The sequence below is a fragment of the Athene noctua genome, chromosome 20, assembly GCF_965140245.1.
Source record: "Athene noctua chromosome 20, bAthNoc1.hap1.1, whole genome shotgun sequence".
In the NCBI taxonomy this organism is placed as follows: Eukaryota; Metazoa; Chordata; class Aves; order Strigiformes; family Strigidae; genus Athene; species Athene noctua.
Genome location: NC_134056.1, coordinates 2,285,895 through 2,299,098, shown reverse-complemented (window position 1 = coordinate 2,299,098; position 13,204 = coordinate 2,285,895). Strand labels below are relative to the sequence as shown.

The 13,204-nt window shown below is 42.9% G+C and overlaps 1 protein-coding gene across 4 annotated transcripts in view; it reads right to left on the bottom strand.

Annotated features, from left to right (window-relative positions):
- The window catches only part of TTLL11 (tubulin tyrosine ligase like 11), a 52,825-nt gene extending 41,530 nt beyond the window's left edge, over positions 1-11,295 (bottom strand). For 3 of the 4 annotated variants that reach the window (XM_074923842.1, XM_074923843.1, XM_074923844.1), the window contains exons 1-3: positions 10,902-11,295; positions 4,101-4,197; positions 2,186-2,319 (exon numbers count right to left, since the gene is read on the bottom strand). In XM_074923842.1, the coding sequence (XP_074779943.1) occupies positions 2,186-2,319; positions 4,101-4,197; positions 10,902-11,264 (594 nt within the window). In that variant the 5' untranslated portion in view covers positions 11,265-11,295. The remainder of the gene's footprint in view (positions 1-2,185; positions 2,320-4,100; positions 4,198-10,901) is intronic. The other variant, XM_074923845.1, reaches the window with a different exon arrangement.
- Positions 11,296-13,204: the final 1,909 nt, after the last annotated feature.

The window sequence follows — 13,204 nt, the reverse complement described above, 5'->3', positions numbered from 1 at the left end:
GCTTTTACAGCACAGAAGGCTAATATTAGATTAGCTGCAGTGTTTTCTACCTGGATGTAGGTAGAGGGGGAAGTGGGAAAAGCTGACAGCATTTTATTTAGTTATTGACACAAATGTATGATAAAAGTTCACAATCACATCTAGAGAAGTGAAGCACAGTGTTTGAGAGAAAAATGGTTATGAAATGTAGTGCTTCAGGAGGAGGCAGTGAGATATAAATTCTCAAGTAGTTTCTTCTTCCAGTGGTCATCTCTATTACAGGCAAAATCTCATAGGTGTTCATTTCTCAATCCAGCGCTTTACAACAAAATCCTATACTACAAACAGCCCCAACCACCTTCTCATGTCTAACCCAGAGCTACACAAACACAGAATTTGTGACTTTTGGTAATTAACTATGCCCTAAAGGACCTGAACACTAGTAACAGGGAAGGTACAGCAACATGAGGTGCAGCATGCCACATCTAGAGCTACATACTCAGCAGGTGCGGCCCATGACAATACAGCTTGACTTTCAGAAATACCAGAGATTGCTAAATCACCTTTTCCTTACATAAATGTACACATGGCATTCACGTATTCAAGTGCATGCCAGGTCCTACGGGGGATGTCTAAGATGCAGGCACTGCCAATGCTGGTTTGTACTTGTTTGTGGATAAGCTGAAAATTCAGTCTTGGAGAGCTACAGCATTAGGGTCCCTTGGTTATAAAGCAAACAAACTCACATACGAACAAATAAACAACAGAAATGACTGGAGAGCTCCGACGGAGAACTCACAAAATTGCAAGTGAAAAGCGTTCTGAACCATTTATGGTTCACAGTGGATTTGGAATTTTTTGGTTTGTATTTTTTCTTGTTTTGGAGGGGTTACATTACAAACTTGTGTTAAGTAGAACATAAACTCTTACAACATAAAATATAATGTTTGATAACAAGAACTATGCTTTTCTCAAACACAGATGGATGAACATATGCAAAGGAAACTCCTAGGAGTGTGTTACTGGACATCTGTTATTCTTGGAACAAAAACCGAATCATTTTCACTCCAGTAACCGTTCAACCAGAGAAAAGTATTTATTTGCAGTGCCACCTGCTGACAGCGTTGCGGGTCTGTGTGTTTAACCTGATGTAGAGAGCCCACTGCCAGGCGCTGCTCAGTTTATCCTGTAACCAAGGCAGGCACAATTCCCAAAAGGGTCATTGCTAGAACCCGACTGCACCATTCTGAAAGTTTACTTCCAAGTTATTTGCACTTATCTCCCTGTCATTGCTAAATTGATTGGATAATTTACCCTCCTTTTACAAATTGGTCTTAGATCTAAAGCAATAAGGCTGAAGTACTATTGGGATTTTATTCATTTTTATTGTTACTAGCGGTGCCATAGCAGTGACCCAGCACACTTGAAGATTATATATAAAGAGATGTTCATGGGTTTCACTGGATTGTGGATATGGTAATTATCTAAAAAGTAACACACAGTACATAACTCTGTTAAAGTCCATACCTTTTCCTCTCACTTTTCCAAGCAGAGCATACTGTAGAATACAAGAATGAACTGGGCAAGTCAGACAGGGTTAAAACAAACACATACAATATTTTAACAAATATTTGTAATAACAGAACCAAACACCAACATAGAGCATCACTTTTTTTTCAAAAAAAGCTGAAAAAGAATGTAATTTTATTACACTCTGAATATTTAAGCAAAGCAACAGTCTGACAAGAGATTCAAACAGTTACCCAGGAAGACAAGAGTATATTTAACAACGCACAGTACAAAATGGTTTTTTGAAGGATTTGGATAGAACAGGCAGGATGGACTAAAGACTTCGGTGACAATGAACCTGGTGAAGTGCCACATTCCATGCACTACTGTACTGGAACCTCCTCAGCCCTTTTAAACTCAGGAGAATATCCAGTGAAAGGGCTTATGGTTCTACATGTTTAATTTTCAGACATCTCTTCTGGCATTGCAGAGAAGCAGAACTAGTTTTAAGTTTATTCTAGAACATAACAAAAGCACTTCATCCAGACTATGTCTTATCTCAGGCAAACTGAAAAAGATGTCATCCACAGCACCCAAGTGTGATCTTAAATAATCTGGTAGGTATAAAAATAACTAAAGAATGACATGGCAACAATATCCAGCAAGTTATACTATTCTGAGAGTAAAAGTAATCTACCTCAGCCACAAAGAGGGGAAATTCTTCTGGCAGTATCCAGGATCGAGGATAGAAGTTATATTCAAGAGGAAACAGATCTTGCATTGTTCGCACCGCCCGACTTAATGTAATTTTACGTACCATCTCTGTCATGCCTGGGAAAAGAACACACATTGTCTAAAAGCGATGAAAAATGCACACTGAAGTCTCATCCTAAAAGTAATTTGTTATAGCATTACTCACCCTACTGGTAGGCACTGCTTTCAGTAAAACCGAAAACCTTTCAAAATTTAAAATCTACCTAAATATTTGTAGCATTCCCCTGCCATATTTCATAATATATGTATTACTGTATCATATTAGAAAAAAATTATCAAAAATACAGCTGAGAATAATAGAGTGAAAGCTTTAGTCAAGTAGTAACGACTGTCTTTGCCAGAATCCGAGATTATTGCCCTAGCCTGCACTTGTTCCAGGAACAGGCCAAAAATATAATTTAAATATAATCACCCACTTTGTGTTTACATTGCATTCATTTAAGTAACTATGTCAGAAAGAAAAGGTTATTGTGGGAGCAGCCAAACTCCACTGCTTTCCTGCAGTTTTGAATCTCATGCTTGGATCTTGCCATTTCCAGATCCACATGAGCTCTGGTAGAAGCTTTTCCCAAGGTCAGGGCATTCAGGGTTACTCCCGTGTTGTATGTGATTTCAAGTATCACGGCTTAGTTCACGCTGCGGTTTCTTTCTCAGTGAGAATATCATTGGTGGGTTTCTTTGCTACACGGTCAGCAATTTTCCACAAAACCTACAGGAACTCAGTAGTCTGTGACTACAAACCTCTGTTGAGCACGGTTGATTTTGGCCAGGAGGTTCCAAAGGTACAAGGACAGAATGTGACAGGGAACACGCACACACCTGCTGAAGTCTTATTTCCATCGGGAGCAAGACCAAAAAGCTATTTTTATAGAAAGGTTTCTAAGTCTTTCTGAGGATCGACCCCTTCAGATTCTTTGAATTGTTTGATTCTTCAGAATCTATCACAAGTAGCTAAGAAGTAACAAGACCTCTTCTTCAAGAGAAAGAATTTAGTAAAACCCAGCTTTTAGCGCAATTTTCCTGGAAATTAGATCTGAAGGGCTCTGGTTTTGACTCATGTGGAAGCCACTCACCACCTAGAAGCCAGAATATAGAGAGACTAACATTCATCTAACACAGATATAAACCCCCAGAAAACTACACCATTCGATACTTGAATGTGAACTTCCCAGAGACAGGAGAAAGCCAGGGTAAATAAGCATAAAGTTCAGTATCTGAGGGTTCTTACTCTCACAGCATACTAACAGCAGCAATAAATCTGAGTAAAGGGCTTAGGTAAGTCAATACCTAAGCTCTTAGCTCTTATTTAGAGAGATCTCAACAGGATTAAATGAGAAAAAAAGGGAGCTTAAAAAGTAGAAGAGTCATCATAAGATGAGGGCTGACACGAACTCTTCAATATTAAGAAACGCATTTGAGGACTCCACTTTGAGCTTCTCCCTGAGATAAGCCAGAGCGCAAACAAAACAGATTCTTTCCACTTTGAATCACAACCAAATCCAAAGACACAGAGCACTGTTATCAATGCTAGATGACAATAATTGCGTACTTCACTTAAATTATAGCTTAACACTCTTATTTTTCCTGAATTCATACATAGGAAGCATTCTCTTCATCCAAAACACTTCCTCTCCAAAACAAATTTCAGTTCAGAAATTGTTCAAAATACCTATTCTGCTATTCATACCCCCTCAGCAGAAATCACCAAAATGCTAAAAATACTATCAGCTGATTAGGCAGATAATTCACATTAAAAAACAGTCGAACACAGGAACAGTTAAAATAAAAGAATCATGTTTTTAAAGCATTTGTTTAAACTCAAAACAGAAGTAAGGTACCTGGAAACTTGTTGACTTGACCTGAGAATATATCATTATCATGAAATGATACCCCATGCCAATAGATATCGCACGGCAAGCGTCTGCCAAAGGGAAACTGGAAAAGAGATAGGAGACAAGTTTTGAAGCAAACTGGCAATACCCATTCACTCCTTACTTTTCTAAACACTTATATTACATATGATCCATTCAAGGACAGTATTCTGACTGACAGAAGAAAATATGCTCATATCTGAGTTGGAAAACTAAGAATATTTTGATCAGTTCAAGACTCTAAAGTTCAAGATGTTAAAACTGTGAGAGGTTTCTAGAAACTCAAAACAAATAACTGAGAGGCATGATCTGTACTGAGAAACTCCAAGCTTGTTATCAACCACAATTAAGGCACGACTCATTTGTAATTTAAAATACTATTACAGAGAATAAAATTTCATTAAGCAGCACTTAATTCCGGCACATGAAGGCAAGTGTTACAGCTGGGAAGTAAACAAACTCTGACAGTGTTTTGGGTTGAGTTTTTTCCTCCCCAGTTTAAGGGGTGATGAGCAACCATCAAAGGACAAAAGCACTACAGGTCACAGACGAATTGTCGTTGCTGGCAGTTACTAAATCAACTCCTGTTCTTAAAAAGATTACTATTTAATGCCAAGAGTCTTATGGCTTGTATCTGTGCTGCCCCTCTGTAACCCAAATCCTTTCCCAAATTGCATCTGTACCCCCAAACGTGTGGCATCTCCACGTGCTCCCAGTCTAGCACGAGCAAGGAACGTTTCTATTCCCTAGAAGAACTTTATTTCAGGGAATACATGTAGTTATTAATATTGGTGTAAATTAATAGTAACTTGCAACTGCAAAGCACTTTCTGAGCAAGCTGATTTACACTGGAGTCCAAGCTGCAATAAATTTAAAATGGATATTCAAAGCAAGATATGTAAGTGATATAACTATAATATTCATTTTCTTATATTCAGTTATATGTACTAATTATACAGTATTAATTCCTTTCTGGTACTAATAGCTTGTATTTAAAAGACAAGCTTATAATTTAATTAATCATTTGTTGAGCATATGTAATTCAACTACTAAGGACTAAGGCAATTATTTCAACAATATTAAGTATTCCAACAACTTAAGAGCTTCTTTTCCCGTTTACACAAGATTTCACCATAAATTAGAAGAATACAGTTCTCTATTAACAAGATCAACTTTATTTAAACAGTCTGCAGAGCTCTGAAACAGCATTGCCAATTACTGAAAGCAAGTTTCTAATAGTAGTAAAATGGTTTAAAAAAAGCAAGCTACCAGCAGTAAGATCAAAAGCCCCATGAATTAGCAGCACCAACAATGCAAAGCAAAAACATTACTGTTAAACATCAAACACCTGTAATTTATGTTATAATAATTAATAATTAGTTTTGTGTGAAAAAGGTACTCTTATTTTCCACACTTGTTCTCTCAGACACAGTCCCTTTTACCAAACCAAAAAAAACATTTCTCTGCATATCCATGTAAATGTCATTAAATACTATATGGAACACGATCACAGGAATCTCTTCTATTATTAGGTTACATCTTTTTCAAATAAATGGGCTATGTTTCTGACCACAGCATTTTTAGGACACACTTGTATGAAATATCTACCACCCTCATCACCCAATGACTTTGGTACCGTTTACTTACTGAAAGAACCACAGTATTTTGCAGAAACTACTTGTTCTTTACTCCAAATGTAATTTTTCTTGCTTTAAAACATTTCTTTAAGCACGGGATTGTTTTTTCCAATACGACAGGGAAAAAAAGAATCTCATAAAGCTTTGAGTGAATTACTTTATTTGCTACTTTAATTAAAATTTCAGTTTCCTCAGTAAATAGCCTTGAAAAATTAATTTAAAATGCTAATTGAGCATTGCATCCTTTCTCTATTTCCTTACTCATAGGGATGAGATACCCAATTTAACAGAGCCACTGGATTCTTCACTTATTTCATTATTATTCAGCCCGCAAAATCTGTTTTTGTACAAGTGAAAATTAATTCTGTTAGGCTCTGAAAGACAATCAGTGGCCTTAACCTCTCTCCACAGGTATATCCAGAATACAGATGCAGTATTAGGTCTCAGAGCGCCCTTCCCACTATATCCTGAGCAATTTATTTATTTATTAAATGAAATTGAAATGAAAGGAATGAAATTTGCATTTATATAACACCTTTCATCTACAGAGGATATCAAAGCACTTTACAAACACTGCACAGAAATCATTTCACAACAGATGAAGAGTGAGCACCTCTGGACTGGAAAATGGAAGCAGCGCACCCCCGCATCAGCAATTCAGGTAGCACAGCAACTTCCCCACTCCTGACGAATCAAGATTATTTGGATTTATCCAGCAACGGGATCAAACTCACTTCCTGAATGAGCTGGGAAGGCTTCTTTATCATCTAGGCTATACTTTTACATAAGAATAGTGTTACTCTGCTCCCTCTGGCAGTGCCAAGCAGATATAAATTGATCTTATTCCGGTAAAAGAGGCCTTTCTGCCAGTTCCTGGTGCAGAGCACTCGCTAAAAAGAAAAGTGGATGCTTGAAGCAGTCCTCTGTTCTCATGATTTCTGTCTGTGGCTACCTGGTGTCAGCCGGAATAGGTCAGATCTGCACAAACTGACGCCAAAGCCACGGTGCTCCCAGCCCGGGGCCTTGGGAGCTCACAGCCGTGGCGGCCCAGAGGTGGTGAGCTGCTGTATATTCACCCTGTGCAGAAATCCTGAGAGTCTGGTCCTAGAATCCGTCACCGCAAACAACTTTCAGGGTGAAACCAATTCACTAACTCTTGAGCGATGTATTTAAAGTCTTTTTTTCTTCAGAGTCAGGGGGCATTTGTCAGAACAAAACCCAAGGAGCCACAAAGACAACAGAACTGTTTCCACAACTTTGACGCAATTAATAATCCATCATAGTCAAATCTGTCTGACAGATCATTTCTACCTTTTGATTAGAAGCCAGTAATTTAAATTGTCTCACGGGTCACATCACGCTGTTCTATCATGTTTAATGACAAGCTAGATGACTCTTGTCTTCTAGTCAGCTATCCCAGCGTAAAATTTCAAACTATTTCTACGCCTCCATGCAGCTACTGAACAGCGAGACAAATGAAACGCTTAATGCTGGGATATTTGATGCCCAAGACATCTGCTTCTTCCATTTTCTTGGTAATTGAAAGCTAGCCAAAGAAATAATTTATTAAGTGAGAATAAACTCAGGATGCAAGCTCAATTTGTGCCCATTATTTCATTTGGCATATCATGTTCATTTAAAGAATCTGACACACTAAATCAGATAGTCCAAACTAGCGACGGGAGTAATTGCTTCACTGGCATGCACATTAAAATTCTGCAATGCTTTTTAAAAGGTCCACCCCTGCGCATTACTCCAGACAGGGCTATCATGATTGATAATTTAATTTACTCTAAATTCCCACAGCTGAAAAGAAAGAGGGTTTTTTTCTGTCTTTTGGTTCCAATAACAGACTCTCAATAGTCAAATTACTCTCTCTTGGACTTTTTCACCTCTGCCTCATGTATCACTGCCATAGAATAAACTGCTCACCAATATTAGCCATGATAAGACCAAAATAAAAAAAATAAAAAATACTCTAATGGCATTTACCATATGTTAGTCTATTAAAATGAACTATTACCATGTAGATAACTCTATAATCACATGGTGCATTATGTCTTATTTCTACAAATTATCAGGGAGCATATTGCAAAAATAGACTATTACTGAAACAAAGCTCTTCTGGGAAGTCAGGGTAACTACAGCAAGAAGATTTAAAAACGTACAACTTAAAACAAAAAACAACTAGCCTATATGTCACTGTAATGACGCTATCCATTAGAGAGAAAACGTTATCTATAACAAGGAGCCCATTTTAAGAAGCCCACTATAATGTCTCCTGCCTAACAAAATATTTAAGCCAATACATCCAGCAGCAAACAGAGAAGAACAAAACAAAAGCAGCAATGAGAAAAAAATGTAAAAGTGGTGAGTGAGAAGGGTCAAATACACCAAATCAAAGCCCAAGACGCAATCATCTTGAAAATTATTATACAAGGCATGACAGTAGAATACCAGCCCTGAAACACCAGTATTTAACACATATGCATTCATCACTACTTCTAAGATTTTTTTTCCACATTATTTGTATGGATCCTACAACAAACAACATCTGTGTTCCCTCTGCTGGTCCTGCTGTAACAGCACAAGTATCGCCAAGGCTCTCTGGCCATCAGGGATAGTTCACAGGATCACAGAATGCTTTGGGCTGGAAGGGACCTTAAACCCCATTCAGTTCCAACCCCCTGCCCCGGTCAGGGCCACCTTCCACCAGCCCAGGTTGCCCAAAGCCCCATCCAACCTGGCCTTAAGCCCTTCCAGGGAGGGGGCAGCCACAGCTCCTCTGGGCAGCCTGTGCCAGGGCCTCACCCCCCGCACAGGGAAGAATTTCTTCATTACATCAAATCTAAATCTGCCCTCTTTCAGTTTAAAGCCGCTAGCCCTCGTCCTATCCCTACACCCCCCAATAAATCCTTTCTTGGCAAAAGGTAACATTACAATCATATTTATTAACCTATTTATAAGCTGAAAAATATACAGAAATACCATTACAGTGACTTGTTTGGAGAGAATGAACTATTGGCCACCTAGATGTTACAGCCGAGCATCACAAAATTCCGTATTAGGTCTCTTCTTTATTAGGAGTACTAAGTGGCCAGAAGAGGAAGCAACAGACTAAATGGAAAATATTGACTGAACTAATGGACGGATGGGAAAGGATATTGAGGAAGACAGTAAACAAAGATGTAGTAAAGGCAAAAGCGATTGCTGTTGGGGGATGCAGAGAAGGAAGGAGAATGCTGATTAATACAGCACAGACATTCAGAAGGGGAACAAGAGCATGTGAAACAAGTCAATTTGTAGGACAGAATACCAAGCGCGAGACAGATATGCAAAACAGTAAAACCTCAGAAAAGACAAAACTAACCCGTAGGTATGGCTCATTAATCCCTGAGGCTAACTTAAATCCGTAGTTCAGAAACACTCACTGGAATGGCACCGGGCACTCTGAACATCAAACTTAACCATAAGAACAAAGGAATTGAGTGTGAAATCCCCCTTCTCTGTATGTCACCAAGCAAAACACGGAGCACGTCTGCTGACAGACACTCCACAGGTGCACTGAGGGGTTAGAGAGGTACCCGGATGAGGTTTTAATTTCTGGCCTCTGGTGTTTTGTTACTTAAGAGCAGAGGTTGAGAACTGGAGCATTTGTGCAATGAGATTTTAAAGTTCTCCCACTGGATTTAAATAACAAAAGTGTTACAAGTTTTATGAGGACAAAGAATGAGAAAGCACTACTCTTCCTGGCAAGGACCATCTATGTCTTTGCGGCATTATGCATTTAGGACATTATGAATAAACACAGGTAGCATTTATTGCCACTCAATCCTCAAAAAAATAAGTTTTCAGCATTTAACTGAGATTAGTAACAATAGAATATACTGTCTACCCCAAGTCTGTATAATTTTTGTTAAAAAAGAATCAGGTGCACAGAAATATTAGTATCTCATGAGCAGGCGTCCCAAAGACAGCTTTGTAAAGTGGAGCAGGTGCTGTAGATCACGCTGCTGCACCCTAGCCCTGCACAAAGAAACAGTTCATCCTCAGGTTTTATCCTTCCACTTCATGTACCCTCAAGCTTCGCTCTTCCAAATGGATCCCAAGTACCCCCTTTCTTACAGAAATTCCTCAAAAAGCTGCTAGAAACCACCTCAACTTCTATAAAGCCTTTTGTAAAGTTATTATGGAAAGAAAGTCTTTAGAATTTGAGAACAATTTAGCATCTATAATGAGGTTTATGTTACAAATCTCTTCAGGATTTAAATGAGAAGTTTCAAAGCATCAGTTTTGTGCCAGCTCTCATATCGTCATGACTCCAGTTCAGCACAAACAGGCAGACACTGAACCCCTCACACAGCATACAGAAAACATAAGACACAAGTTGCAGAAAAATAAAAAAAGCCATCCCTTTTCTACATACAATAATTTAGAAGGCTAAAGACTGTTATGTATGCTTTATTAAGTGGTTGAGTATTATTTCAGTCATACCCAATGCTCTCTGACATGCCTTCAAGATAATCCCTGGTGCGGAGGCTTTGCCATCGGGTCAGACAGCAGGTCGTACTTTTTGTCCACTGTCATGTGCCTTATTTCACGTACCCACAGCGAGGGACGGGTGAAAGGAAAACTGACACAACGCGCCAAACATTTCTACATGGGGGTTGATTTCTCTCTTGCCCTTTCCACTGATCTGTTTAAGATTTGAAGTATAATATCCGATTACTCCTATTCTGGCTTGCATAACTGGTGACAGCGCTCTTGGTCACGAATCAAATCAGCCTCGAGCCTTGACATGAGCCCCCGGCCACGGGAGCCTGCTTCGGCGCTGGTTCAGGGAGGCAGGGGAAGGAAGAGGAGGAGGAGGAGGAGGAGGAGGAGGAAGGGGCAGCGCTTCGCCGGAGGCAGACCCCAAGGCAACAGAGGGGAGGTTTCCCAGCAGAGCAGCGGCGGGAGCGGAGGGACGGGCCGCAGCTGGGGCCACCGCCAGGCCGCGCCGGGGCCCTGCCGGAGCCCCGGGCAGGCGGGGAAGGGGAAGGCAGCGCCGGGCAGAGCCCCAGGAGCCTCCCGAGGGCCGGGCTCGAGGGCCCGGGTAACCGGGCGCCCCGCGGGCCGGGCGGGCGCTCACCTCCCTCCAGCGGAGCTGCCGCAGGCTGATCTTCAGCGCCTCTAGCGAGGTCTTGGCCTTGGAGCTGTCCACCGTGACTCGAGGCCGCCGGGCGGCGCGGGCCCCCTCATCTCCTCCGCGCCGCCCCGGGGCCCGCCGCCCCCTGCCCCGCGCCGCCCGCCCGGACGGGCCCTGCGGGCCGGCAGCGTGGCGGTCCCGGTCCCGCTCGGCCGCGGCGGACGGCGGCGGCGCCCCTTCCCCCGGGGGCGCCCCGGCGGGCTGGCCGCCCTGCGGCTCCTCGGCGGGGAGGGCCGGGGACCCCGGGGGCTCCTCCGCCTCCCGGGCCGGGGCGCAGCCCGGCGGCGGGGCCCCGGCCGGCTCCATCCCGCGGCGCGCTGCCTCGGCCCGGCCGCCGCCCCCGCTCCCCGCCCGTTGCCATGAGAGCGGAGCGGCGGACGGGGCGCGCGAGGGGCCAATCGCCGTGAGGCGGGGACGGCGTTCGCCCCGCCCCGCAGGCCACGACGTCCTGCAGCCGCCTCGGCCATTTTGGGAGCTGGCAAGGGCCGCCGGCCTCTTCCGGGGAGGCCATTTCGGAGAGGCGCGGCCCGGGGCGGGGCGGCCATCTTGGAAGCGGGCGGCGCCGGGCGGGAGATCAGCCCCGTACGGCCCCCGCCTCAGACCGGGCGTGTGGGTCTGCCAGCCGTTGCCTTTGCCACCGAAACCCCTGCCCGCGTGGCTTAGGAGTTAAACCCATTCCTTCATCATGTGCTGGAGTGATTTTCACGTGAGGCAGGGCAGCCCGGTGCTGTGACTCCCAGACAAAGCCCCCCCTTCTCTACCTCAGAGCAGCACCATGGTTTAGCTCTTGAGTTTCCTCACCCTTGTCCAGTAACAACCAACTTAGTGTTCTGGACTAACGTCCACCGCATAGTCTGATTAGTTTGTGTATTTTGAATTATTTTTAATCAAAAGCAGCTTGGCCCACGCCGGGGCATGGAGCTGGCAAAGTGGTGCTGGGCCTCTTGCTCTGAGGGGGAGCACGGGGCACGTTGGCTGAAGGGCCCTTTGGCCCTAAACTCTCTGTGCTGGAAATGTCTTCCGAGACGGATGTTTCCATGGTTTATTTAGTGCTGCACAGTTTAAACTGAATGCTGCAAGAGTCACCTTAATCTCTGGATTTGCAATACATTTTTACATGGCCTGAGCAAGTCAAACGCACAGCAAGAAAATACTACAAAAAAAAAAAAAAGTTTTTACAATAGCGATATCGGAACGAAAAGTCGTACCAGTCTTACGTGAATCCCTCCTATTAGTTCAGAGGCTATGAAGCTGAGAATATATAAGAACCGGCTATTGTCTGAGTGGCAGCAAAACCCCGCGATTTAGGGAGTTGAGCAAGTGCAGGGCAGCAGCGGCAGCGCGGGCAGGCGGTGGCGCTGCACCCTGGCAAATCCCGCCCGGCTGCGGGGCTAGGTGCAGGACTTGGGAAGGGGAGAAAAAAAAGAGGAATAATCAGGATTCTGTGTGAAGGAGCTGTCACTGGAGTCGTGCTCCTGCTACGGAGCAGGACTGAAGCAGGACGTCAGAAGAAATCGTTAAAACGGAAGACAAATTTAAATAAATGCAGCAAAATTTGGGGATTTCCAGTTAGCTGCGAGTTAAAGACTTAAGCTCCTGACTGTGGAACTCTTCAGACCAGGAGGAGATTGGAATGTATCTTTTACCCTGCTAGATCAGGTTTTAGGAACATCTGGATGAATATCTCATTTTCACCTCACATGGTCCCTGGTATTTTATAGAAGCCAAGACATGAGATACAACGTGCCAGTAACAGTGATTCCGTTCATGTGGACCCTTTTCCACTAGTCAGCAGTCATTTCCAAAGCTTAATCGCCTCGATACTGTCTTATTTCAACAGCAAACTAGAGCTTCACCTAACTCTACATGTATTTTTTTAGTGCATCACCCATCTTCTGCCATTTACCCTTGCAGGCAACAAAGAAACTAATTAATTAATTAATTACAGTGTTGTTGTGTCTTACAGCGTGAAGTAACCAGGAAGGCTGAGGTCACGTAGCTCGCACTTGGTTGCTCTCAGGTTGCTATTAAGCGATGTGCATTATTCTTTAATAGGTGTGACAATTCTTAATTAAAAACTTGGGAGCGTTTCCCTGTGCCAGCAGGAGCTCAGAGGGGCCTGTCACTTTGGAAAGGCTGATCTGTCCAGGTGGGTCTTTTCTGTGTCCGTCATTGAAGGTCACATCCCGGTTGTCTCACCAACCGGCACCAGATGTTGGTGACTGCCAGCTGGAGTGTAATTTTAA